The sequence below is a fragment of the Bos indicus genome, chromosome 9, assembly GCF_029378745.1.
Source record: "Bos indicus isolate NIAB-ARS_2022 breed Sahiwal x Tharparkar chromosome 9, NIAB-ARS_B.indTharparkar_mat_pri_1.0, whole genome shotgun sequence".
NCBI lineage: Eukaryota > Metazoa > Chordata > Mammalia > Artiodactyla > Bovidae > Bos > Bos indicus.
This window is the reverse complement of record NC_091768.1, coordinates 86,719,304-86,746,968: the sequence shown is the minus strand read 5'-3', so window position 1 is coordinate 86,746,968 and position 27,665 is coordinate 86,719,304. Positions and strand designations below refer to the sequence as shown.

The 27,665-nt window shown below is 50.8% G+C and overlaps 1 protein-coding gene across 2 annotated transcripts in view; it reads left to right on the top strand.

Annotated features, from left to right (window-relative positions):
- ZC3H12D (zinc finger CCCH-type containing 12D) overlaps nucleotides 1-26,476 on the top strand; it is a 33,548-nt gene extending 7,072 nt beyond the window's left edge. For both annotated transcript variants that reach the window (XM_019967569.2, XM_019967568.2), the window contains exons 2-6: nucleotides 3,179-3,554; nucleotides 15,065-15,204; nucleotides 18,851-19,085; nucleotides 22,095-22,201; nucleotides 23,678-26,476. In XM_019967569.2, the coding sequence (XP_019823128.2) occupies nucleotides 3,250-3,554; nucleotides 15,065-15,204; nucleotides 18,851-19,085; nucleotides 22,095-22,201; nucleotides 23,678-24,468 (1,578 nt within the window). In that variant the 5' untranslated portion in view covers nucleotides 3,179-3,249 and the 3' untranslated portion in view covers nucleotides 24,469-26,476. The remainder of the gene's footprint in view (nucleotides 1-3,178; nucleotides 3,555-15,064; nucleotides 15,205-18,850; nucleotides 19,086-22,094; nucleotides 22,202-23,677) is intronic.
- The last annotated feature ends 1,189 nt before the right edge of the window (nucleotides 26,477-27,665 follow it).

Below are 27,665 nucleotides of genomic sequence, written 5' to 3'. Positions count from 1 at the left end.
TCAACAGTGATTTTGGAACCCAAGAAAATAAAGTCTATCACTATTTCCATTGTTTCCCCATCTACTTGCCATGAAGTAATGGGACCGGATGCCATGGTCTTAGTTTTCTGAATGTTGAGTTTTAGGCCAACTTTCTCACTGTCTTCTTTCACTTTCATTAAGAGGCTCTTTAGTTCTTCACTTTCTGCCATAAGGGTGGTGTCATCTGTGTATCTGAGGTTATTGATATTTCTCCTGGCAATCTTGATTCCAGCTTGTGCTTCATCCAGGCCGGCATTTCTCATGATGTACTCTGCACATAAGTTAAATAAGCAGGTGACAATATACAGCCTTGACATAGTGCTTTCCAATTTGGAACCAGTCTGTTGTCCCATATCCAGTTCTAACTGTTGCTTCCTGACCTGCATATAGATTTCTCAGGGGGCAGGTAAGTTGGTCTGGTATTCCCATCTCTTGAAGAATTATCCACAAAAATTTTCTAGCCAGGAGGCTGATTGACAAATGTCTGTGACCTGCCAGCCCCATCATGAGTTCTACTGAAGTTCTTGTATTAAGGGAGAGGTTCTGCAAGACAAGAGGAGGCCATGCTGGGAACCCAGAAGAGAGAGTGTTGCAGAGGATTCCAATAGGAGGCTAGGAACTGAAGATGAAGAGCCTGTAATACTGAGAAGAGGACGGGGTGGAATGACAGATGTGTGTGAATGTGTGTTGAGCACCGTTTGTAGGGGAAACATCAAAGACACCTGCATTTCCATCATTTGGCATATGGATAAACACCATACATTCTTTCATTTGGTCATTCATTTGACAAATATGCACTGAGATTCAGCTGTGCCAGGCACTGTTCTAAATACTGTGGATAGGGTGGGCAGCCAAACAGCTAAACTGTCAGGGAAAGATTTCCAAAATGACTCTTTAATAAGAGAAGCGACTTGCTGAATGATAAGTCCAGTATGATACTATTTGTGTAAAAACAACCTCCTTTAAACAGAATGTGCATGTATCTGCTAGACATGCAAGAAAATGCAGAGATAAAGTGGTAGAAGCAGACAGGAGAGGCAAGTAGGGTTTGGGGTTTGTAGGAAGAGACATTATATATTTTCATACGCTATACTTCTACATTGTTTCAATTTTTCATAGTCTATAGATTTTCAGGATTATTTCTGTATTTTAAAAGTTTTTTGAAAGATATAGGTCTTTGTGAAAAGAGAGACCCAGTCTGAGCAGAGTGTTCCTTTTGACTCAGTCATATTTTCTTGTAAACATATGTCAGGCTGCACCCTCCTGCCCCCAACTACCCCAAAGGTGCAGGCCAGCAAGTGACGGCTGGGTGGAAAGAATCAAGTTTGAGTTAGGACCTCTTATTTTAGAGGTTCAGTACTATCTGAATTAACTGCTATGGAAAACTGTGTTGGTGCACAGAGCTGAATTTTGGTCAAAGCATGTGTTTCTGGGAATAGAATTCACCAGAGAGTGTTTTCCTGTTTAATTCGAGGAGTTGTATTAGTTTGCTGTGGATGTCATAACAAAATACCACAGAGTTGGTTTTTATTTTGGATATATATGGGCTTCCCTAGTGACTCAGATGCTAAAGAATCTGTCTGCAATGCGGGAGACCCAGGTTCAATCCCTGGGTCAGGAAGATCCCCTGGAGAAAACCGTGGCAACCCACTCCAATATTCTTGCCTGGAGAATTCCATGGTCAGAGGAGCCTGGTGGACTACAGTCCAGGGTGTTGCAAAGAGTTGGATACTACTGAGTGACTAGCATTTTACGACCTATATATATTATGTAAACAATCAGCCCTCCATATCCTCGAATTCAACCAATTGTGGATTAAAACTATTAAAAAAAAAAAAGAATCCCAGAAGTTTCCTAGGGCCTGGGAGGCCTAGCCCCTCACCTGCCCCAGGCCCTGAAGAAGCCACCTTGCCTCCTGTCCCCCTTCCCTGGCCTGGTGGGGCCTGACTGAGGGGGAAGACTGACCCGCAGGGGAGGGGGAATCCCTACCTGCTGTTTCTTCCTCTGTCATCACTGACCCCCTTCTCCCCTGAACCCCTAATCATACTCAAAGAGTTCCTAAAGCCTGACACCTGCATCATACAAGCAAAACTTGACTTTCCCATGTTCCAGCAGCTATTTACATGGCATTACACTGTACTAGGTATTATAAGCAATGTAGAGAGGCTTTAGAGTCCTGGTGGATATGCTTAGGTTATATATAAGCACTATGCTGTTTTATATAAGGAACTTGAGCATCCATTCATGGAGTTTGATATCTTCAGTGGTCCTGCAACGTTTCCTGCAGCTGAGGGATGACTTTGTGTTAGTTACTCTGTTGTGTCCAACTCTTTGTGATCCCATGGACCGTAGCTCACCAGGCTCCTCTGTCTATGGAATTCTCCAGGCAAGAATATTGGATGGGTAGACATTCCCTTCTCCAGGGCATCTTCTCGACCCAGGGGTCGAACCTGGGTCTCCCACATTGCAGGCAGATTCTTGACCACCTGATCCACCGTTTTTAAAATTTAACATTATCGCCATCATCATCATCACCTCCTCGAAGTTCTGGTGGCTGGAAGTCCGAGATCATGGTGTCAGCGGGCTGGTTTCTTCTGAGACCTCCTCCTCAGCTGGCTGTTGGCCTTTTCCCTCCACTGTGTTTCCTCATGGCTTCCCTCGGTACCCATGTGTGTCCAGCTGTCCTCTTTGTATGAGGACACCAGTCACATTCGATTAGGACCCACTCCACTGACCTCCTTTTAACATAATCACCTCTTTAAGACGTTATCTCTGAATAGACACATGCTGAGGGGTGGGGTGGGGATATAGGGCTTCAACATATGCACTTGGCGGAGACACAGTCCAGCCATAGCAGAGCCTCAGAAGCACTTCTGTGGCCTGTGCACGAGTGTCCTGAGATCTGGGTGGCCTGCTCAGGTGGGTGACCGTCATGAGGGCCGGGAGTGCGGTGAAGGCCTGGGAGCACCCGCTAGGAAAGGCAGCGAGATTGCATCTGCGGCTCACCAGCCACACCAGCAACTGAAACTCCCCAGGGCACAAGGCCCCGATGTGACTTCCTGACAGACAAGGCGGGGGGTGGGGGGGGGGTGGGGGGAGCACACATAATCGGGCTCCCGCGGCCCAGCAACACCTGATGGCTGCCTCTTCTCTCTAGCTCATGCCGGCGGGGTGCTGCCAGGAGGAAGCCGGCGGCAGAACCCTTGCGGGGGTCCCGGCTGGCGCAGCATGCAGCGCTCGAGCAAGATGGAGTTCTTCCAGAAGCTGGGCTACAGCCGGGAGGACGTGGCCAGGGTGCTGGGCAAGCTGGGTGAGGACGCCCTGGTCAATGACGTGCTGCAGGAGCTGATCCAGACGGGCAGCCGGCCCGCCGCGCCTGAGGGCAGCGCCGCACCCCTGCTCGTGCCCAGGGGCTCCTGCGGGACCCCGGACTCTGCCCAGGGCGGGCTAGGAGCGGACCCTGGAGAAGACAGCGGAGGCCCCGCCAGCTCCTTGAGACCCATAGTGATCGACGGCAGCAACGTGGCTATGAGGTAGCGTCCTTCACCCGTTCTTGTCGGTGGTTTGGTCCAAGGAGCTTTGGAGCCAGTGGATGGGGCTGGGAACCCCCGGTTCAACCCTCAGTAGCTGCTTAGCCACTTAACTGCTCTGAGCCTCACTTCCTCCATCTGTAAGGTGGGTCTACAACTTCCCTAGAAGTTTAGTCCTAAGAACTGGAGCTGCCCGACATGCTTAGGGCAGTGCTGACACAGAGTAAGTGTTCAACAGAGGGCAGCTATTCTCACGTTAAGGCAGAGGGGGCTCTCTTCCCCCTCTTATCCCAGCAGGGATAAATGGCAAGGAACCTAGGGCTGGGAGAAGGTGGCTTCTGGCCTGGAGTCTGTCCCTAAGTGGCCACATGACTCTGGGAAAGCTGGCTATCTCAAGTTTCCCCTTCTGTGACACAGGTCAAGAGACAGCTCTTTTGCTTCCCTTAAGATTATGAGAATGAGATGGAAAATGGACTTGAACCACCTCGAAAGCCCTCTGCTGGGGGTGGGGAGCCGTGGTGGAGGTGGTGGAGCTCCCGAGCTAGGGTTGGGGGGCGGTGTTTGTGGTCCCCAAGCTGCAGAGGCAGTAGTTATACTGATGCGTTGGCATCTTTGTGTGTTGCGGTGATGAGAGCTCCACGCCAGGCCTCATCTTTCCTGAAGAGGTTAAGTTCTGCTGAGAAAGGGGTTCCACAGCCTCACCCATACCCACCACTGGGCATGGAGAAGGCTTTGCCCAAACAAGCACATTACTTTACTGTTTGGCTAAGCTATAGCCCAACCGAGGGCAGAGCCATAGGGAGTCGGTCATTCAGAGCCACACATAGATGCATGTCCCTTTCCAAAAGCTGAGCCACGTTGGGCATGGAAATAACCGGTGTCACCGCTGCTGAATATGTCAACAGGGGATTCTTTGGCTGAGGAGCTGAGTGGTTTTCCCTGGGAATTTGGGCTCACTCTGGATTGGGCGCTGCAGGACAGAAGTTTGGAAGGGTTAACTCAAGATGGCCCGGCCTTGGGGGAAGTTCCCCGCTTGGTGTGTAGGGCAAGATTGTTCAAGTATTCATTCAAATTTTAGCCACCTAGGCTTGATTATATCAACAGGCAGAGCCCTGCCTTCTCCTTGTGGCCTAGGAGCTGGTCCTCGGGTCTGTAAAGCATTCTCACACATGCTCTGTGTAGGCACCAGGTAGGCGAGCCTCTGAAATCCTGCTAATTCAAGATTCCTGAGGGAATTAAAGGGAGTTTTAAGAATTCAGTAGTTTCTGAGGGTCCTAGGAAGAAAGTCTGCTGGGCTCTAAGAGGTGGCCTGGCCTCTGTCTGGTCTGGATGAGGCATCTCTTCCTCTGGACATTGGTAGAAAGATACCCGCTTACATTTGAAGTAAGATGGTTGTTGTTCAGTGGCTCAGTTGTGTCTGAGTCTTTGTGACCCATGCACGGCAGCACACCAGGCTGTCTTTCACTATCTCCTGGGGTCTGCTTAAACTCATGTCCATTGAGTCGGTGATGCCATCCAACCACCTCATTTTAAAGCAAGAACTACAATCCCATAGCCTCCAGAATGAAAACCACAATCACAGAAAGTCAAGCAGAACGATCACATGGATCACAGCCTTGTGTAACTCAGTGAAGCTATGAGCCATGCCACGCAGGGCCATCCAAGACAGACGGGTCACGGTGGAGAGTTCTGACAAAATGTGGTCCGCTGGAGAAGGGAATGGCAAACCACTCCAGTATTCTTGCCTCAAGAACCCCTTGATAAAGTGAGATGATACTGTTTAAGTCAAAGACCTTTTCAGCCCTAAGATTATATGAACTCTCTGATTCCAGCTCAGAAAGCAGAGTGGCTATAGGGTGAAAACACTAGTTCAGGCGCTACAGGAAAGCATTCTCTCTTTGGGGGCCAGACATTTTTTAGTAATGGTTACAACAGGGTGGTGGTGGAGCATTTTCTTTTGATGAAAGTCTCTGTTGCTGCTTGGAGTTAAAATTTAAGCCATGTCCTCTATTTGCATGTGACCTTGACGTGTTCCAGGTAAATTCTGGGAACATGGGGGTTTAGTCTCACCCCATCCCTACCTCCTACAACTGTAATTGGTCAAGTCTATTCATGCTCAGTCTGTGTGGGTAACAGATAGAAACCATCTCTCAGGCTTATTCTGAAGAGTGTGTCAGAACATTCATTCTTTCACATTCATGCTGTCTTAAAACCACCTCAAATGCCCAGAACACATGTCTGTGTATGTGTTCTCATTGTGTGTCTGTAAACGTATGCACATATACACAAACATCCCTTCCCCTGCCCCCTGCATCTCATTAGTTAGGAAAAAAATTTTCACAGCTCCCACCCATGCGTGGGACTTCATTGGTCCAAAGGCACATCTGGGAGAGAGTGGGTCAGACATTCAGCTCCAGCCCTGTTCCTTCTCCTGCAATAACGCCTCCTGGTCCTCCAACCGGAGTTCAACAGGACCCCTTGACCTCAGACTGTGTGGTTCTCAGTTGTGAAGGATAGATCCCAGTGTGGGACGCACCTTTAGAGGGGCTGCTGCTAAGTCGCTTCAGTTGTGTCCGACTCTGTGCAACCCCAAAGATGGCAGCCCACCAGGCCCTGCCGTCCCTGGGATTCTCCAGGCAAGAACACTGGAGTGGGTTGCCGTTTCCTCCTCCAATGCATGAAAGTGAAAAGTGAAAGTGAAGTCGCTCAGTTGTGTCCAACTCTTAGTGACCCCATGGACTGAAGCCTACCAGGCTCCTCCGTCCATGGGATTTTCCAGGCAAGAGTACTGGAGTGGGGTGCCATTGCCTTCTCCGTTAGAGGGGCTAGATGGTTGAAATCCAGCATGGAGTCTAGTTGTTATCTCTTGACCTCAAAACTCAGCCTGAAAATTCTCCTTCGCTGAGGTCTTGTAGTATTGCAGGTGTTTCCATTCTCTGCTTCTGCTTCATGTGCTGTCTGGTCCTGGAAGGAGGGGGAAGAACTTAAAAGACAGGTTGGGATGCGTGTTCCTTTCTGTCCTGAGCAGGCGGGAGGCGCGTCTTCTGTTGGCAGTAGCATCCTGTAGGGTGCCTGTTGCCAACTTGCTGTCTGGGGTCTGTCCTCTGAAGTCTGTCTTTGCTCACGAATAGCCTCATTTTTTCTTTTCTTTAAACATTAGCTCAGGGCTACTTTATTTTTAAAGTTTTACTTCACTTTTCAAAAAATTTCTAATTTATTTATTTTTGACTCTACGAGGTCTTTGTTGCTGCGCAGACTTTTCTCTAGTTGCAGCCAGAGGGTTTTACTTTTAGTTGCAGTGTAAGGACTCGCTGTGGTGGCTTGTCGTGTTGGGGAGCAAGGGCTCTAGGGCTCGTGGGCTCAGTAGTTCGATTTCCAGGCTCTGGAGCACAGGCTCAACAGTCGTGGCGCACAGGCTTAGCTGCTTCATGGCATGTGGCATCTTCCTGGACCAGGGTCAAACTCATGATTTCTGCATTGGCAAGCAGATTCTTTACCACTGAGCCATCAGGGAAGCCCCAGCCTCACTTTTCAGTCACAGTTTTTTTTTCCCCCTCTCATTTTATTTTGGAAGTTGTGTTTCCTTAAAGATCAAAATCTGTATTAGTTTCTATTGCTGCTATAATAAATTACCACACAAGTGTAGTGGCTTAAAACAACACTGGTGTATCGTCCTGTAGTTCTGGAGGACAGAAGTCCGGCCTGAGCCTTCCTGGGCTGAAATCAAGGTGATGGAAGAGCTGTGTTTCCTTCTGGGAGCTCTAGGGGATGTTGTGTTTTCTTGCCTGTTTCGGTTTCTGGAGGCCACCTGCATTCTTTGGCGCTCAGCCCCTTCTATCTTCCAAAGCAGCAATGGCCTGAAATGATGTACACGATGTGGAATCAGTATACATATCTGTGGTTTCCTGGGGAGAAGATCTGAAGCTTCCAATAGGCACTTAGAAGGTCTGTGATCCCCAGAACATAAAGAACCACTGACGTAGAATGAGCAGTTATAGGTAGTGTCACGCTTTACAGGAGGTGCTAAGCCTCTCCATTAGCTCAGAGAATGTGAGAGGGGGGTCATCTGTCCTTGCCTCTGGACATCTAGATTGAGAGAAGAAGAAGCACAGAAATGACCTGGATGGGCTTGGCCAAGGTCAGCAGTGACTGCATCAGACCCTGGCTTCACCCTTGTGCTCTGACCTTGCCACCACTGTGGAAGTTTCCATGGGCCCCTCACCCCAGGTCTTCAGAATGTACAACCCAAGGCTATCTGTCGTGGCTGAACCCAGCCTGGGGTGGCTGCTCTCTGAAGAGTGGCAGCGAGGGTCACTGACCAAACGCTTTTTAAAAGAAGTGGGAATGTATTTGTTCTGAGCACACAGTTCTGTTCAAGTCATTTCAACAGGACCATACCACCCAATTCCAAGAGTCTTCCATCTCCCCACTGTAACAACAAAAGGAGTCTATTTGGCTCTTATAAGCAGGAACACTCATTTCATTTATCGTTTCCTAAGTGGCAGGTCAACTTCAGTGAGAATTCTATCAACAAGCTGCAGCAGTGCAGGCATAAGATGCCGACCTGGGAAGCCAGACCTTATGCTTGCCCCCAGTTTTGCCTAGCTTGGGTTCCCTGGTGGCTCAGATGGTAAAGAATCTGCCTGAAAAGTGGGAGACCTGGGTTCAGTCTCTGGGTTGGGAAGATCCCCTGGAGGAGGGTATGACAAGCCACTCCAGGATTCTTGCCAGGAGAATCTCATGGAGAGAGGTGCCTGGCAGGCTACAGTCCATGGAGTTGCAAAAAGTTGGACACAACTGAGCAACTAAGCACAGTTTTGCCAAATCCCTTGTATTTCATGTAGGAAACCAGGGAGGTCAGAAGCAGGCAGCAGAACAAAGACCTGAGTTCTGGCCTCTAGCCTGTGTGTGTATGTGTGTGCTGAGTTGTGTCCGACTCTTTGCAACCCCGTGGACTGTAGCCCCCCTAGTTCCTCTGTCCATGGAATTTTCTGGGCAAGAATATGGAAATGCATTGCCACTTCCTACTCCAGGGGACTTTCATGACTCACAGATCAAACTTGCATCTCCTATATTAGCAGGCAGAGCATCTCCTATATTAGCAGGCAGATTGTTTCCCTCTAGCACCACCTCTGGCCTAGGACTGCCCAATAAAGTCCCTGTTAAAATGGGGTGTTCTGTACCTGCACTGTGCATTGTGGTGGCCGCTTGCTACACGGGGTGACCTAACGCTGGAAGTGTGGCTGGTGTGGCAGCTGAACTTCCAATTTAATTTCTTTTGAAGTCACTTGAAGGGTAAATAGCCACATGTGGTGAGTAGTATGGTACATAACGGCTGGTATAGCTCCAGTTTCTCATCTTACCCACTGTGTGACATCCTCGTGAGTCATCTGACATTTCTGAGCCCTGTTTATTACAATTAAGTGGCTGTGCTGAGTAATAATAGTCTCAAGTAGCTTTTCATTTCTGACATTCTAGGATTCAGGTGATTATTTTATGCATGCATGAAAGAAATAAAGGCTTTTTCTTATAAAGGAAGTTCTCTTCTTCTGCAGAAGTTCAGAGAGAGTAAGTAACTTGCTCAAGGTCACAGAGAAGTAAGTGTCAGGCTCTGGATTCAGTGCTCTTTCCATTTCCTCCAGAACCGGGTATATTTGGGCTGCAAATTCTGTGCTATCTTTGGGCTTAGGGGGGACTACCCTGGGACCAGAGCCTGCCCGTGCTCCACCGAGCTCTCCCTAGGCGTGATAAGGCCCAGACAGGCGTAATCCAGGCAGGAGATGCTGTAGCTCACTCCTTCCCCAGAGGCCAGCATGCCCCTCCTAGGGCTCCTAGCCTGTTGGGAGCCCGCAGAAGGTCACGGGTGCATCGCATGGTGGCTCTGCCTGACCAGAAGCACAGAGACTGGTATCCAGGCACAATCTCTACACCTTCAGGGGTGTGTACGTGGGTGTGTGCACCTGTGTGTACGTGCAGGACACAGGGAGATGTGAGCTGAGCCCTGGAGTCGCTGTACGCTTGGCCTTAAGAAAACGGTCCAGCAGGTTTTAAAAAGATGCCTTTTAAAAAAATGTGACCATTGAAAGCCTGTGACCAGCTGCATCATGGTGTTCAGGAAGAGCATTAATTCTCACTGCCAACTCCTGTCAGCATTTTTCTTGCCTGGCAAACTCACAAATACCCACACATGTGCTCACAAGTACAAGTGGTGAACGCTCTGTAGGAAAATTTAGAAAGGAGCCATCTGAGGGCCGTCAGCTTGGGGAAAAACAACCTGGTAATTTCCCATCCTCTTACTGGCCTTGACAAGGGTTTCATCTGAATGTGCCCTTGCCTTGGATTGTACAGGATTTTTTGTTAAACTTATTGTTGTTTACCTTTTTAAACTCTTAAAAACCTTAACAGGCTCTGGCATATGGTGGAGAAATGAATCTTCAGTGATGATAGAGCTCAGATCAGCAATGGAGGTTTTCATCGAGGGCTACTGATGGGGGCGAACTCCTGGGCAGGGTGTTCAACCTGGTTTTCAGCCTCTGAGTGGACTCTGACCACGCTGACCTTGGGTTCCTAAGTCTGCACCCATTTCTCCTATTATGAGATAAGGGAGCACCCTCTCTCAGAAGTCACCCCCCCGGACCTGAGCTGGGGAGAGATTTCTTGGTGAAATGGGTATAAACTCCAGCTTCAGAGTGTTTGCAGTTTAACCCCAAATAAGAAACATGATTCAATCAGTGTTGGGCCTTTACATCTCACACCGCAAAGGAATCAGTGCTTAACTTTTCCTTTCGTCCCACCCCAAAACCACCGCCTCGTTCTTCACAGGACTATCTCGTGAGCTGCTAATTTCTGCAGAGATTTTTTTGGGCAATAGTTAATGATACAGAAGTGTTCAGTTGGATCGTCAGTTACTGTAGATGGCTACACGCTAATGGGCGGGTGCCCCTGGCACATTTGTTATGTAGGCAGAATTTGCTTTGGGCACCAACCCACTTCCCTCACCACCTCCCTTTATACAAAACTTACCCCTCCTCTAGCCTTTTCCCAGGGCCCACTGCTCAGCTTGATGCCTGATGAACTGGTTCTCGCTGACTGTTAATAAGCGCTAGGGTCCCTCCCTCAGCTTGAGCATTTTACCAGCTGGTAATTTTTTTGCTGAAGGAGCTGCTGTCTGGATCCCACAGGTGGAGACTAGAGAGGGCCAGGAATAAAGGGGAAAAAAATGGAGACAGGGTAGGGGACGAGTTTGCAGCCCAGCAGATCAGGCTGTGAAGTCAACTGCAAGATCAGTGAGCCGGGCATACGGCTTTGCTTTAGTTTCCTCAAGGGCAAAATGTGGCCACCATCACGTCCTCAAAAGCTCCTTGCAGTGGTTCAATCAGGTGCGTGTGCAAAGTGGCCAGGTACGCAGACTCTGTTAGAAATGAGCTCTGAGAGGCTGGGGGCAGGTTTGTTCATTCGCTGCTCCCCAGGCCGCCAAGCACAGCGCCCCATTTATGGAGATGCTTGCTCACACCTGGATGCTGAGTGAGTGGAGGAGACGCACAGGGAAGGGTGCCTCTGGCTTACATTCCTCCCTCTGAATGCACGGCCTGGGCTCCCAGGGTGACTGCTGAGCTTTATGACCAGAGCTCTGTCAGCTCCCACATGGTGAGCAGGTCTCTTCTGCTTGTAGCATCAATCCTGCCATTGCCCAGGGTGTTCTGTGGCCAGAACTAGGGCAGCCATGGTGGGGTTTTGAGGTTGGTTTAGAGGAAAAAAAGAAACATGGTAAGGACTGAACAATAGATAATCTTCACATTTCAAGAGACCAGAAGGCTCTTGAAGGTGGGGTCGGGTCCATGCAAGAATGGGAATGAATGAATGAATGAATGAATTAATCCTGAATGAAAATCCTCCATTCCAGAGAGGACAAGTCCCTGAACTCCCCGAGCCCAGAATTCCAACTGGAAGAGAGGGCACTTCTAAGGGAGACAGGGAAGGTCCTGGCTGAACTGATGGACAGACATGCACCACCTCCATTTTTGCCTTGGCCTCGCTGGCCTAGGTGGTACTTAACCTGTTCTTTGGAGATTCTTGGTTGGAGTCTTGTGTCCGAGAAGCTGGGGAGCCAGTTTTTGCTGCATGAAGCTGTTGTGGCACCATTCCTTAGCTCTTCTCTTCCTGAACTCCTGAACCTCCAACCCCCTCGCCTCCACCTGCCTCCAGCCAGAGCCACTGCAGGCTGAGGTCCTTCCAGAATCACTGGAACTGGTCACACCTCTCATCTTTGTCCCCTCACAGGCACTGGGTTCTGTTTACCCCCATCCCTTCCCCAAATCACACACCCATCAAAAGCATCAGGGATGGAAAGCTGGTGTTAGAACAGTTGAACAGATATACAGACGTAGTCACAGAAAAGAGAGCAACCAAGGAAAAAACTGTAGGGACTTCTCTGACAGTCGGGTGGTTAAGGCTCCACGCTCCCAAATGCACAGGTTCTATCCTTGGGTGGGGAACTAAGTTCCCACATCCCACACGGCATCCCATAGAAACAAATTTTAAAGAATTGTCGCAATGATTTGTTTTTCTGAGAACTGACTGAGGGTAGACATTGCTGCAGGGCTTCCCAGTGGCTCAGCGGTAAAGAACCTGCCTGCAGTGAAGAAGATGCAGGAGACATGGGTTCGATCCCTGGGTTGGGAAGATCCCCTGGAGGAGGGCATGGCAACTCCCTCCAGTATTCTTGCCTGGAGAATACTGGACAGGCTACAGTCCGTGGGGTTGCAAAGAGTCAGACATGACTGAAGCGACCGAGCACACGTGCACAGACTGCTGTAGCCAAGAGATACCTGTCCTGGGGGGCAAGGTAGGAAGGTGGGTATCATAAAATGTTCACATCACTGCTGCAACTGCATAGAACATAGGCTTTATTTTCTGTGACACGTGAAACCTCTTCACTACCTTTTAGGAACCAGGAAGGAGCAAGCTTCACACTTGCTCACGTGTGGTGGCTCAGCCTCTTCTGTCTTCTGGATGACTCCAGCTTCGTGTTTCCTCTCCCTTCTCCCACTCCTCTCCCAAATGGCATCTGGAAGCTTCTGAGACCTGGTGCTGCCTGGGAGAGGGGTCTGGGACCCTCACTGGACTCTGCTGCAGAGCAACTGGGTTGGCCGGGCTTCCGGAATGGTCAACAGAGGGACATTGGTCCTCTTTGGCCTTTGGGGGAGCCATGCTGGCTTTAGGACTATCCCCTTGTGCAGTGCTGTGCTAATTCACTTCAGTCGTGTCCGACTCTTTGCGACCCCATGGACTGTAGCCCACCAGGTTCTTCTGTCCATGGGAATCTCCAGGCAAGAATATTGGAGTGGGTGGCCATGCCCTCCTCCAGGGGAATCTTCCCGACCTGGGGATCAAACCAGTGACCCTTATGTCTTCTGCATTGGCAGGTGGGTTCTTTACTGCTAGCACCACTTGGGACACCCCCTGTTCGTCCACTCCCAGGCCACACACAATCCTCCAGGGGAAGCAGGGAATCCAGGGGTGTTGCCTCGGTCTCACCTAGATGCCACTTTTCTTCACGACGGCGCTGCAGTCCTGGGGGATGCTGCATCTGCTGAAACCAGGATTTCTCTGAGAGGCTTGCGACTTGCCCAGGCTGTGCTGAGAGACAAGCCTTCAGCCTCTTGTTCACACCTGTCCCAGTGTTTCCAGCCTCTTCAGCCCCTCATGGCTCAGTGGGTGGGGCATGCCTGGGAGGTGCAGGATAAGGACCCTGTAAATGGCCTCCACATTCTTCCTCCATCTCCTTTCTTTTTTCAGTTTCTGCTGGGGCGGAAGGGACTAGCTTTCCACTTCCTCTTCCTTTTTCCAACGGACGGCCCCATTGATATTTTTCTGCTTACTGTTTGCAGAAGCCTCACAGTCTAGCCTCAGTGGCCAAAGGCTTTTGCCCTAAACTGGAAGACCCTATGGACCTAGGGGTCAAGGCCTGGTTTCTGATACATCCCTGGGGTGTAGAGTCCTCTTGAATCTCCACAAAGCCCAGCTTCCAACACTATTGATGAGCGTTTCCAGACTCCCTTTTTCTCTTGACAAACCCGGACCCCTCCTAACCGTCTTTGAGAAAACAGCAGAAGGAGCCACGCACCAGAGAAAGCACAGATGTCAGGATTTGATATGTTGGCCTTGCTTGGATGTGGAGAGGGTGCGAGAGTTGTGGGGACCTTGGCTCTCTGAGCACTCAGCCGGGCCCCCTCCCACCTCCCCACCTCCTCTTCACTCACTCTACACGTTCCAGCCACGCTGTCCTCTTTTCGGTCCCTGGACATGCAAACCTACATCAGAGTCCTTCCAGCCAGCCCTTCCCTGCACCTGGACTGCTTCTCCTCCAGCTGCTCACAAGACCTGCTTCTCAGTCATTCATTCCTTCGACATGTTCTTTTTGAACCCTTATCAATGATCAGACACCATTGTGCTAGGTGCTGGGATTTTGATGGGCAGCAACAGGAACCTATGATTTAGAAATGCATGCATGCATCACCACCAGCTGGGGCCAGATCACCATCAGGTTCTGCTCTGACAGTCACTACGGCAGCTTCTTAACTGCTGCTGCTGCTGCTGCTGCTAAGTCGCTTCAGTCGTGTCCGACTCTGTGCGACCCTAGATGGCAGCCCACCAGGCTTCCCCGTCCCTGGGATTCTCCAGGCAAGAACACTGGAGTGGGGTGCCATTTCCTTCTTAACTGCTGTCCACCCTCCATTCTTGCTCCTCCCAATTTACTGTCCTCTGTGGTGCCAGGTGGAGCTCTGAAACATACATCAGATCAGCTCACATCACATAAACATGCCTGCTCAGTTGCTCAGTCACTAAATCGTGTCCAACTCTTTGTGACCCCATAAACTATAGCCCACCAGGCTCTCTGTCCATGGAATTTCTCCAGGCAAGAAGACCGGAGTGGGTTGCCATTTCCTTCTCCTGGTGATCTTCCCAACCCAGGGATCAAACCCTTGTCTCCTGCATTGGCAGGCGGCATCTTTACCTCCAAGCCACCACACACCCCCTGTCTTAAAATCCTACAGCTTCTTATTCCTCTTAGGAGCAAGACAGACCTTCAGTAACAAGTCCCTGACTGATTTTGAGCAACCTCTTACACCACTCTTTCCTTCCTGCCTGCGTGGATGATTTCAGTGGAATTTGTGGGGCATGTTGACCTTGTTACTTGGACTTGGGAAGCCCACCATTACATTGACAACCCTCTCTTGATCCTTATAAGCTTCAGTTAATAAGAGGAACTTGTCTTTTCATCCTTGGAATGAATGTACTCCGCAAGGAGCCTGAGACCCCCTACATGTTATCACAAGCTAATTGGTTCCAATTAAGGGATATATTTTGTGTAAAGAATGACCTATTTTCAAAATGCAGATTCGCCTGATTCCCTTTGATGATGAGACTAGCTTCCAGGCTATTCCCAGGAAAAACCACTCTTGAGAAACCCCGCCTGTTTCTCTACAGATCCCTTTGTTTTCTCATTGTAGCCATGGGAATAAAGAAATCTTCTCTTGCCGGGGAATCCAGCTGGCCGTGGACTGGTTCAGGGACAGAGGACACACCTACATCAAAGTGTTTGTCCCCTCCTGGAGGAAAGAGCCACCGAGGTCTGACGCCCCGATTACAGGTATGCTCGAGCGGCTGCGCTCTCAAGACGCACTGCCCACCTTTCCTCCGCAGCACTCCCCACAGCTGCCACCGGCTGTCTGCTTACCGTTTGTTTGATGGTGTCTGTCTTCTCGCTGAACTCTAAGCTCCATGAAAGCACGACCAGAGCCCTAGCACCTAGTGTAACATCTGGCATGTCTTAGGTGCCTAATAATTGAACAGGTGATTGGGCGTATTTACTCTTTTAGTGTGAAAGATTAAGTTTCGAAAATAACTATTTTATAACTTTTAACACTCTTCAGAAAAAGTTGGTCTGCTTCCCACCCCTAATAGAGTATAGGAAATGAAAGAGACATCCATTTGGTCCACTGACTATCTAGTCCAATCTCTTCATTAACAAAAAAAAAGAGGAAATCGGCATCCAGGGAATTCTTTATTTTTAATTCTTACATCAGCTAGGAATATTTTAAGCTACGAAGAACAGAATAAGTCATTTAAATAAACAAGTTTTTTTTTTTTTTGGTCTGGCTTTCTTATAAGAAGAGGTCCCAACCCGAGATATTATTGGTGTTGTTTCAGCCATGTTAGCGATGGTATGACTGACCTCAAGTGGTCCTGGGAGGTTTCACTGAGTTTTTCTTCCAGTCTTTTAACTGAAGGTTTTGGTTTTGTTTTCAGTTCTGTCAGTGTTTACCAATTGCTTCTTATTCTCTTTCTGATTCTATTTTAAATAAAATGCTATTCTTGTTTTATAGTATCTTCTTGAATATTCCTATACTAATATAGGCTTTGAAAAAGTTCTCTGAAGGTCCATGAATCATATTTCTTTTCTCTGATTCTCTTTGTTCACTTGTCTTTTTCTCTCTGTGCTGTTAAATCTTCTTCCCAAAAGTTTGGTGATCCTTTGCTTGTTAGTGTTTACTTGTGAATAAAGAACTAGACTGGTTAAATATACACTTGTGCAATTTCCGTAGACTTTCTCTCCTGGTATTTGGATCTTTCCCCCAAAGTCAAGGCTGACCTTTGACTATGTTGACCAGCAGAGTTTGCTTCATCGCACCCTGCATGCAACAGGCAAGAGGCAGCTGTTGGAACTGGAAGTAGCATTGCCACAAGGGTGATATTTTACTGTAGGAGGTCAAAGGCCTCCTCCTTTGTAGTTACATTTTCACTTCCCTTATAGATACGGGGACAGGAAAGGGTGGATGGGGCTGCCCCATAGTAACCCTTCAGTTAATCATCTGACTTCTTCCCACTCTCCACTCCTGCTGGAAAGCGGGGCTTTGCAGAGAACAGGCTCCACCTCTGCTTCAGCCTCTTTATGCATTTGGGGGTTATGGCTCCTTCTGTATTATAGGATCAGTATAATCCTACCTGCTTTCTGTCTTCCTAAAATTTATCAAAATGTGGTTTTGCTGGTGTTTTTTTTTAATGTGATTTTTAATGTGATTATGAATCTCTTCCCCCTTCTGTACTTTTTCACTGCTTTTTCAATGAGATTATGAGAAGCCGGGGAATGAACACTTGTGTTCATCATGGACCACTCATCCCAGATTACTCTTTATGGTCTGAATGTGGAGGATGGTGGCTTTCAACAGTTGTGCAGTATTGTGCAATATATATTATGCAACACGGAATGGGTAAAGAGTAGGGAATTCACTCTGGGGTAGGGAAGAATTTTTAAACAAGCCACAAGAAGTGTCTGGAGATGGGAAAGAGTCATAAATTTGCCTACATTAAAATAGAAAATTCTGTTCATTAGTAGATACCACAAAAACAAGAGAATGAAAAAACAAGCCTCAGACTGGGAGAGGCCACACATCACTTATCCCTGATGAAGGATTACGGTCCAGAATCTACAGGGAACTTCTCCAGGCTAGTAAGACTGAAAGGAGAGATAGAAATATGTGCTGAGGCATGAATAAGCGTCTGATGGGAAACACAAATGGCTAGTAAACATATGAAGAGATGTTCAGTTGTATTAGTAACCAGAGAAATGCAAAATAAAACCACAAGAGGCTACTTTATACCCTATCTATCTATCCCCAATCTATATATAGATCGGGAAAAATGTAAAAACCTGCAAATGTCAAGTGCCGGCAAGTTCATCTCAGATGTTGTGTTGAGTAGTAACTTGATATAACTACTTTGGAAAATGATTCAGCATTGTTCTTGTAAGGCAGCTTTCCCTACAACTCAGCAATATCATTTCTTAAGACAGACCCTGGAGAAATCCTTGTCTCCTGTACAGGGAGACTTCTGTGCAAAACTGACAACCTTGACATGGCCAGACCTCCCCCACACAATGTTCAATGAAGAAACAAATTACATAGGATATATGCATGAGGACTCCATTTGTGTAAAGTCTGGAGGTTCATAATCATGTTGGAAATAATCCTTTTGCAGGGTACATATGTATGCATCCTAAAAAGTAAGAGCAAGGGAATTATAAATACAAAGTTCTAAAAACTGGGTTATCTTAAAGGGAGTGAAGGGAGAGGTAAACTTCGAGCCACAATGGGGACTTCAAAGCACGAACTGTGCTCTGTTCTCAAAGGGAGTGCTGCACACATGGCATTTAACAAATTAATTATAAATTTAAATTGAAGTATAATTGACTTACAGTATTATATTAGTGGGGTTCCTAGGTAGTGCTAATGGTAAAGAATCCACAGACACTGCAGAAGACATGGGTTCAGTCCCAGAGTCAGGAAGATCCCCTGGAGGAGGGCATGGCAACCCACTCCAGTATTTTTGCCTAGAAAATCCCAAGGACAGAGGAGCCTGGCGGGCTACAGTCCATAGGGCCGCAGAGTCAAATATGACTGAGCACAATTACATTAGTTTCAGGTATACGGCATAGTGATTTATATCTTTATACATTACAAAATGATCACCATGCACACATGTGATTTTTTTAAAAGTTATTTTTGTGCTATTATATGCATTATGCACTTTTTAAAAGTCTGGGAACCATGTCATATAGCAAAGGACTTAGACTTGAGGGGAGAAACAATTTGTGAAGAACATGCTCATATTTTCCCACATTGGGAGTAACTGTTTCATGTGGAAGGAATTTCTTTTGCCTCCAACTTCGAAGCTAAGATCACAGAGTAGACCTTCCAGGTATGCAGATTTTAGCTTCTGTTAAGAGACCTTGTAATGCCTGCACCACCTGAGACATAATCCATCCTCCCAGGTTTCGTGGGGGCTCGCCAGCCCCACATGGACTGGTTCAGCCTCCCCATAGACACTGTGAGGCAGGTGCAGGAGTCATTTTCCTTATTTTATAAATGTAAAACTTGATGTTTAGAGAGGGGCAAAGCACCCCAGTGTCAAGTGTTAGTCACTCAGTCGTGTCTGACTCTTTGCAATCATGGACTGTAGCCCGCCAGGCTCCTCTGTCCCTGGGATTTCCCAGGCAAGAATACTGGAGTGGATTGCCACTTTCTTCTGCAGGGCGTCTTCCCACCCCAGGGATCGAACTTGAGTGTCCTGCTTGACTTAGATGGAGGTGGGGGGAGGGGGAAGAAGCGGGGAGGAGGGGGCCATCGGAGAGGAGCCTGGAGTTGCTGGACCTGCCCCAGGTCTGAGGCTGGTTCTGGGGGTGGGGAGTCCCCCTACCCGGAGAAGATTCTCCATGCGGTGCCCCCTGCTGTCTGCAGAGCAGCACGTGCTGGAGGAGCTGGAGAGGCAGGCGGTGCTGGTGTACACACCGTCCCGCAAAGTGAGCGGCAAGCGCGTGGTGTGCTATGACGACCGTTACATCGTGAAGGTGGCCTACGACCTGGACGGCGTCATCGTCTCCAATGACAACTACCGCGACCTGCAGAGCGAGAACCCCGAGTGGAAGTGGTTCATCGAGCAGAGGCTGCTCATGTTCTCCTTCGTCAACGATCGGTACGTGGTGCCCATGGGGTCCCAGGGTGCGTGGGACGGGGGCGGTGACCGGCAGAAACCGCTCCAACTAGCTCGGGCCCGCGGGGCTCAGTCACGGGCTCTAAGACACCTCCCCTGCCCTCCACCATCTCTGTCGGCCTCTCGGTTCTCCTCTCTTTCGCGACCAGTTTTCCCCTTGGGGCTGTTTTGTCTCTACTGCCTGTGACCTTTCTGTTCCCATGCCCACATCCGGCTGACCCAGCACCCAGTTGCCTGACAGGTGTCCAGGCACGGGCAACATCCTCTTTTCTTTGGGGCTGTTTAAGATCTTGGAACTGACTGTCTTAATAGGGCTTGGTGGACATTTTCCAGGGAATCTGATTGATTTCATCTGCCCGCCCTGGGTCAGGTCCACCTCGAACCAACCAGAGACAGGGTGGTGGGTGGGATGGGGAGGGTGTGGTCAGGGTCACAAGGTACAGACCAGATAGCAGGTGCAGGACAAGGGCCTCCTGGCAGAGCTAAGGTGGGAGAAGTGATGGCTGGTCCACGGCCCGCCTGTTGAGGGGCAAGGGGAGGAGCCTGGCTGGGTGGGCGTGGTCACAGGGTGGGACAAGGTTGGGGAGGGCACGGCCGCGGAGACCTGGCTCCCATCTCAATTTCTGTTCCAGGGATAACAGCTCTGTCCTCATTGCTGGCTCTCTCCTTGACTGTTAAGAATGTGGTCGAGGACAAGCTGCTCAGCTCTGTGAGGGCAGGGCATGTATGTGTTTTATCTGCAATGGGCCCCAGCCAGCCTGGCACATGTGGGCACCCAATGGCTAGGAATAGTTGTAGATAGTGAGTGACTGTCACTGGCTGCAGCCCTAAGGAAGGGAAGACGGGAACAGAGAGGCCACATGGCTGCTGCACGCGGCAGACCAAATCTTGACCCCAGAGCCTGGGGGGCTGCGTGTGTGGTGGAAAGAGCTGGAAGCAGCAGATGAGGTTTCAAGCTGAGGCTCTGCCATTTACCAGCTGCGTGAGGTGTGCGAACTCTCAGCCTCACTGGGCTGAATGTTCTTCACCTTGAACTTACCACACTTTGGTTTAGTCAAGGAGCTTCCCAGGTGGTGCTAGTGGTAAATAACCCACCTGCCAATGCAGGAAGCATAAGAGACTCGGGTTCTATCCCTGGGTCAGTAAGATCCCCTGGAGGAGGAAGTGGCTACCCACTCCAGTATTCTTGCCTGGAGAATCCCATGGACAGAGGAGGCTGGCAGGCTGCAGTCCACATGGTCGCAAAGAGCCGGACATGACTGAAGTGACTCAGCACGCACGCACAGATTAGTCACTCTTACCTCTTAGGTGATCTGGAGGATCAGAGAGGACTGTGCCCTGTAGAGGCTGTGGTTACTCTTAGGTCAGGCCGGGACATGTGCCTCCAGGGGCGTGCTGGTGACCCCACTACCCCCAGGCTCACAGTCAAGGAGGCAGAGTTTAGCTCCTAAGCCCCAGGGCAGATGGTCACAGCAGCTACCCTGCAGTAACCCCCATGGTCATGTCCACATTCACAAGGCTGGCAGCTCCCTCTCTCTGGCTCCGCCCTGGAGGAAATCTGGCATGGCTGGTCATCATGGGATCCAGAAAATCCTCACTGAGGTCTGATGGATCATGGCCGCCTCTGGCCTGGCGACAGCTCGGGGTCCAGGCCAAGTCCTCTTGACGCACTGGCCTCCGCTCAGGGCCTGCCCGGAGGTCCCCAGCTGCCAGAGTGCAGAGCCTGCCGCCTGCCCGAGAGCAAGGACGCCCTCCCCACGCCCAGGGCATGTTCACAGGGCTGTCTTGGCCCAGCTCCCGGCTGTGAGGCCCGGGAAAGAGCAGGAGGTGAAGCCTCGGGGAACTTTTAATAACTGCACTGGGTGGCTCCCTGGATTCTTGGTCAGGGCCCAACTCTGAGAAGCCAGCTGTGTAGCTGGGATCTCAGCCACAGAGGTTGTCCTCGGCCGGGGATTGCCCAGCTCAGGGTCAGCCTGGTGGACGTGGTCTGCAGGGTGGGACCCCAGCATGACCCTCCACTCTTAGGGGGAAGCCAGTCTGTAAAAACAGGCCCCTGATTAGAATCCACACCCTCTCTAGTGGAACCTTTGTATGACCTCTGAGTGTCTCCTGGGAATGAAAGTATTCACATAGAAAAAAAAAAGAATTGTGCTAAATGAGGGAGTTTTCCTTCTGAGAAATGTTTTCCCCCTTGAGCTCTGGGCTCTGTGGCTGTGTTCCCTTCTTCCTTAATGATCGGGAAGGGAAGGGGCTGGCAGAGGGCAGGGTGGTGTCAGAGAGTGACATAGTAACATTCCCCCCCGCAGACCCCAGGTTTTCGGGGGGTGGGGTGGAGCCCAGGCTGCACCTGTGCGCAGGCCGCACCTGTATCCTCTGCCTTTCTGACCTGCTGACTGGCCTTTCAGACTCTGTAAATTTTTTATCCCGCACCTGAGAGGCCCAGACCTGTGGGGTGACACGGGAGAAACGGAGTTCACAGAACAAGAGGCCATTTGTGGCCCCACGGAGGTCTCTAGCCACCCGTTGAGGACACTGGAAGACAGCATGGAACCGCTTTCAGGCTAAGTCCCGGGGAGGCCTGGTGCGCTTCTGCTTCATCCTTAGTGGCTAAAATCCACCTGCGAAACTGTTACAATGCAGATTCCTGCACAGCCTGAGGTTCTATTTAAGCAGCTCTCTTGTGAGGCCCAGAGCCCGCCTTTTTCAAGGAGCTGCTGAGTGAGTCTGACGCTGCTGACTCAGCAGGAGAAACACCTGGATGAGGCCCGGGGCCGCTGTCCTGGGAGCTGTCCACGCTGAGCTCTGTGCCGGTCAGTGTGGACAAAGGCTGCACGTCTCTAACACGCTGCAACTCCTGGGTGGGAGAAAGAGCCCCGAACCGAGAGGCCAGGCCAAAGCCAGGCCTGGTGCTGCTCTCCTCTCCCTCCACCAGGTGCCAGCGGTGAGTTTCTCTGTGGCTTGCAGTCACCCACCCCCATGCTTGTGTTCTAGGTTCATGCCTCCTGATGACCCCCTGGGCCGTCGGGGACCCACCTTGAGCAACTTCCTGAGCAGGAAGCCAAAGCCCCCAGAGCCGTCCTGGCAGCACTGCCCCTACGGTGGGTAGCGCCCCACATCTGTGGGCCCTGTTCAGGTTAGAAGTGCTGGCTGGCTGGTCAACAGCATGGGTTCTAGCCTGGGTTCCGATATTTCATGTTTCTAGAAAGATGTAAGGTAATATAGGCCGCGTTCTATGTGTATTAATAAGCAGATGAATAATACGAAGGCTCTCTTTGCATGTATACATCGCATGATTCATCCGTAATTCGTCTTGGCAAATGTGTCTAACAGATGAGAAGGTTGTTATTGTATCTGATATGTATTGTGTTGCTAAAAATTAGGCAAATGCCTAATAGAGAACCAGAGTTTCATCCTGATGAGATGTTTGATGGTTAGCAGCACGGGCCGTTAGCCTGGGTTCTGCCCTTAGTCAGCTGTGTGACCCTGGGGAGGTAACTGAACCCCTCTGGATGGCAGTTAGAAAGCTGTAATCATTGTCATTGTAATGATGAACTGCCATCCCAGACGCCTGTTGCATAAGGCTTGTGAGGGCTGGATGCAGGGGTCACCCACAGAGCAAAGCCACGTCCAGGAACCAGGATTGCTGTCTGTGTGCACCCCCAAGCTCTCCTTTCTCAGTCCCTTCCTCTGGCACCTTGTGCCCCCATCCTGCCCCACAGTCTCCCCTACCCTCCTACTTTGGTTGGTAGGAGACTTTGGATGGTGTTATCCACTAAGAATCGAGGATTCTATCCCAGAGCCCTCCAGGGACACCAGCCTTCTAGCCAGTTCTTTCACTAGCTTGCTTTAGCAAGTTATTTAATGTACCCAGGTCTGGTTTCTTTGTGCCTATAAAAGTTTAGGACGTCTTAAGTGATACTGAAAGTCATTTCTAGTTAGAATTAAGGTGCTCACAGACACATTCTGGTGGCCTGTCTTCCCTTCCACTCTCAGAAGGGCCCTGATTTGGATGATAAATTATTTGATCACCTCTGTTAAAACAGTCTATAAGGAAGAGGGCAAGGGATGTGGGCTGGGGCGGCGGGGGGGTGGACACGGAGGGTGGGGGGAGGGGGACATGCAGGGTGGGGGTAGGGAGGAGATCAAGTCAGCAGTGGAGGCCCATCCATATGCACCTACTCTTCACCTCCGAGGTTGGCAGGATCCACAGGATCCCTGGGGAAGTAGAGGCTGAAGGTCACTGGACCCAGAGATTCGGTCTCGGTTCCTGGTTATGGAGTCCGCAGACAAGACCTTGCCTTGAGCTGGTAACGCTGGGGTACTGTGTGCAGCGCCCAGTACCACGAGGAGCAGGGTGCTGCGCCCGCATCCATCCTGTCGGCGCCCCAGGGCACTTCTCGCCCGCCACCTCCTCTGGCCCCAAACCTTGTAAGGCTGCAGCAGGCCTGGGGGCCTTCCCCCCAGGAATCGCCAACACGAAAGGCGGCACGGGGCGGCCGCTGCCGGGACCCCACGGGCGTCCTCACCCGAGGTCTCACCATGGTCCTCCCCCACCCCCACTCTGTCCCTTCCAGGCAAGAAATGCACCTATGGCATCAAGTGCAAGTTCTACCACCCGGAGAGGCCGCACCAGGCGCAGCTGGCGGTGGCCGACGAGCTCCGCGCGCAGACTCGGGCCTGGCGGGGCGCGGGCGGCGAGGAGGAGCGGCGGGGGAGCGCGCGCGCGGCCAGCCTGGCGGAGCAGGGCGGCTCCCGGGACGCCCCCGCCGCCCGGCCCGGCCCCCGGGAGCTCGGCACGCGCAGCATGCCCACCGCGCGGCGGTCGGCGGGCTTGGCGACTCTCGAAAGCAGCTTCTCGCGGCTCTTCCTGAGTGACGACCCGGGGCTCCTCCGGGCGCCCCATCGGGGCCCTGGCTGCGGCCTCGCACCTGGGCAGCCCGGTCCCGATTGGGTGGCGCCCGGGTCCTTGTCGTCCCTGCCAGCCCGACCCGGCCTCCTGAGCCCGCCTGGCCTGCGGGGTGAGTATGGCCCCCGCGCCCCACAGAGCGACCGGCGCTCTCCGCGCCAGCAGCCCGGCGACCCGTGGGTCCTTCCTCCAGGCGCTGGCCAGCTCCCGGGCCGCTCGGCCTGGGCCGAGTCGGACTGGGACGACGGTGCCTTCAGGGGGCCCTTGAGGCCCGCGCCCCAGGCTGTAGCTGGTGAGGTGGACGCGCGCTCCCGGGCGCGCACCGCGCTCTGCAGTATCTTTCCGCCCCACGAGGTGGACAGCATCATGGCCCTGTTCCCCGAGCTCTCCGACGTGGCCAGGCTCATGCTCCTCATCCAGAGATTCCAAAGGTCCAGTGCGCCCGTGGGGAAGCGCTGAGGAGCTAGTGGAAGCCACCGCGTGTGATGACACAGTCTTGTCTTGTACCCCAACTGGGCTGGTGGTGGAGATCAGCCTGCTGGGCCTGCCCACCCTGTGGAGCCAGACCCTTTTGCTTTAAAGATGGTCAGTTCCCTGGAGGAAGCCAGCTTCATCACCTTTTGTGGTGCCCATGGTGGCGCTTGATGACCTTCACTGACGACACAGGGGCTGCTGCTGCAAGTCCATGTCCTGCAGAATAAGGTTGACCTTAAGTGGCAGGAGTGATTTCTCCTGCCTGAAGACTAGGAGGCCCACTGCAGCCCCAGGGTTTTGTCCAGAGCACTCCTTGGCTGTTTTTGTCTAGCTACAACTGGGAGCCCTAAGTTGATCACAAGATCAATTTAGTGAGTGACACCTGAAATAGAGGGAAATAGGAAATTGCAGAGCATACTCCACTTAAACAGGCTAAGTAGGAAATTCTGTTAGCTACCAGTGTGCTTGGCAGCTATATATATTCTTGGCTTCCATGGACAGAGGAGTCTGGCTGGCCCATAGGGTCGCATAGAGTGGGACATGAAGCAACTTAGCACACACACACAGCCATGTGAACTTAATGTGGGTAATGGGCAAAAGGGGGGAAACTGGTAAAAGGCCTTGGATTTCATTGCAGCAGATCAAGTTTGAAATCTGTCATCAGTTGGCCAGTGGAGATGTTGGCATCTGGAGGTTTTCATATGAGATGTTTTTAACCTCTGAGGGGAACCCAGAGTTCTAGCTTCCATGTATGGGCCCTGCTTGTCACTGTGATATTGTGTGGCTGTGCTGGTTTGTGGAGGTGTGGCAGGTCACCTGGTACTGGGCCCTCACACCCACACACACCCCACTTGACTCAGGGCTAAGTGTCCTTGTTTTTCAGCCAGCCGTCCATCATGGTAGTTTCCACCCCAGGCCCTCTATTGCCCAAGCCTTCTGAGCCACACCTCACAGCTGAGCCCAATCCCAGTGATTTAGGACTTTTGCTCAGAAACCTCCAGGGGGATCTGAGGAGCGCTCAGATGAGCCTCTCAGTCTATGAGGTTTCTCGCCACCTCAGCCATTGCTGTTTCTCCTAGCTAACTACTGCTTTGAGTTTGGGGAGGGGAGGGGAGGGCTTACCTATTTGCAATAGACAGAGATGAGGCAGTGCTGCCAGGATGCAGGCCTTGTGTCCTCTGGGGCCCTGGCAGCTCTGGGTGGCATCCACCCATTCACTCCGGGGTACCAGTCCGATTCACAGATCTTGGCTGCTTTGTTCCTGAGAAGACCGTGAGGCACCTCCCAGTGGAAATCCACCTCCCAGACCTCGGCAAGACTGCAGACTGGCAAGCACTCCCAGGGTGTCCGCTGGAGAATCTGCTTCTGTGCCCTTCAGTGTGGTCAATGCTGCCTTTAGAGATACAGAGATGATGTGTTTCCTGAGAACCCTTTCATCTTTTTAAACCAGATTCTTAGTGTGGTTTCAGTCAGCTCTCTTGCTCGCCTCTTTTTTTCCAACGAGGAAACACACAAAATTGTACCTAGTATTTTGAGACCACGGTCCTGAAGAAGACCCAGTATTTTGAGACCACGGTCCTGAAGAAGACCCAGTCTTTCTAGACAAATTGGATTTCCCTCACGGTGGTTTTTGTTTTCTTTTTGACAAGACAAGCTTTCTGGTAGAGCTGCTTTTCTCTCTTTGGTCTATGTCCTGACTTGGAATTGTTGTGTTTGCTGATATACAGTGAGGACTGTTTAAACTGCTTCCTTTGAGGACAAGTTTGAGTTTTAGTAAGCTGTAAAGCTATTTTATTTGGTTCAATGTGATTAAGGCAAGCACAAAAACATGTGAAGAAACAGCACATTTCAATGTAATCCCCTTTGGAATTTTTTCCAAAGTCTTGGTATGTCTTTGTGACACAAAACATGAGTGGGATGGGAGTGAATAAAATGTTCCTAGTTGCATAGCTGTTATTGTGTTCCAAGAATAAATCGTTTTTTTCCCCCCGCACCTGGACTCTCCATTGTTAAACTGCGTATCAGTTTCTCTTGTGGCAGCTTCCCACCTCCCCCATGCCCAGGGCTGGTTTCTCACGTTAGATACTTTGTGTGTGAAGGCTGGGGCTATGGCTGCTTTATTCAGTGTTATTTATCCCTTGCGGGAGGTGGGAGAGGGCTGGAATTCATCTTTTCAAGGAGACGCAGCAAGGCCCAAGGTGAGACGGGCCTTTGCTGGATCCTCAGCAGGCTGTTGTCGAGGACACCTGCAGAGTTCTCCATCACTTAAATCTTTGGCTCCCAGGGCTGGACCGTGTTTAACCACATGGTGTAGCTTTCCCAGAGGCCTCTAGGAGGTGATTTGAGACACAACTGCAAAATTCTGGAGGTTGAGGGGTAGAAGCAAGAGAAGCCACTCATATCAGCATTGTTCTAGATCAAGTGAATCCCTGCTCTCAGGATTTTCCACAGAGCTTGGACGGGGAGCAAGGAGCCAACTGCCAGCGGGCACGGGTATGACTCCCTGTCTCTGGGAAAAAAAGTCTTCTGTGGGGGACAGCAGGATAGGGGAGGGGGTGAATGGAAGGGTCATTAAGGAGTGGGTGATGGAAGAATGAGCTCTGGGAACTGGAGCAATGAAGTGGAATCACAAATCCCACCAGGAGGGAATGTGACCCTGTGCAAAATTAACCTGTGAGGCATACACAAAATCAAAAAGCAGGGCTCCGTGTTTAAAAGTGACCAAGAATTTCAAGACATTGGGACTCCCCTGGTGTTCCGCCTGCCAATGTAGGGGACACAGGTTTGATCCCTGGTACGGGAACTGAGTTCCCACGTGCTGCAGGGTAACTAAGCCGGTGTGCCACGACTACTAAAGCCAGCATGCTCTAGAACCTGTGCTCTGCAACAAGAGAAGCCACTGCAATGAGAAGCTTGCACACTGCAACTAGAGCTGCTGCTGCTGCTCATAAGTCGCTTCAGTCATGTCCGACTCTGGGCGACCCCATGGACGGCAGCCCACCAGGCTCCCCCGTCCCTGGGATTCTCCAGGCAAGAACACTGGAGTGGGTTGCCATCTCCTTCTCCAATGCATGAAAGTGAAAAGTCAAAGTGAAGTCGCTCAGTCGTGTCCGACTCTTGGCGACCCCATGGACTGCAGCCCACCAGGCTCCTCCGTCCATGGGATTTTCCAGGCAAGAGTG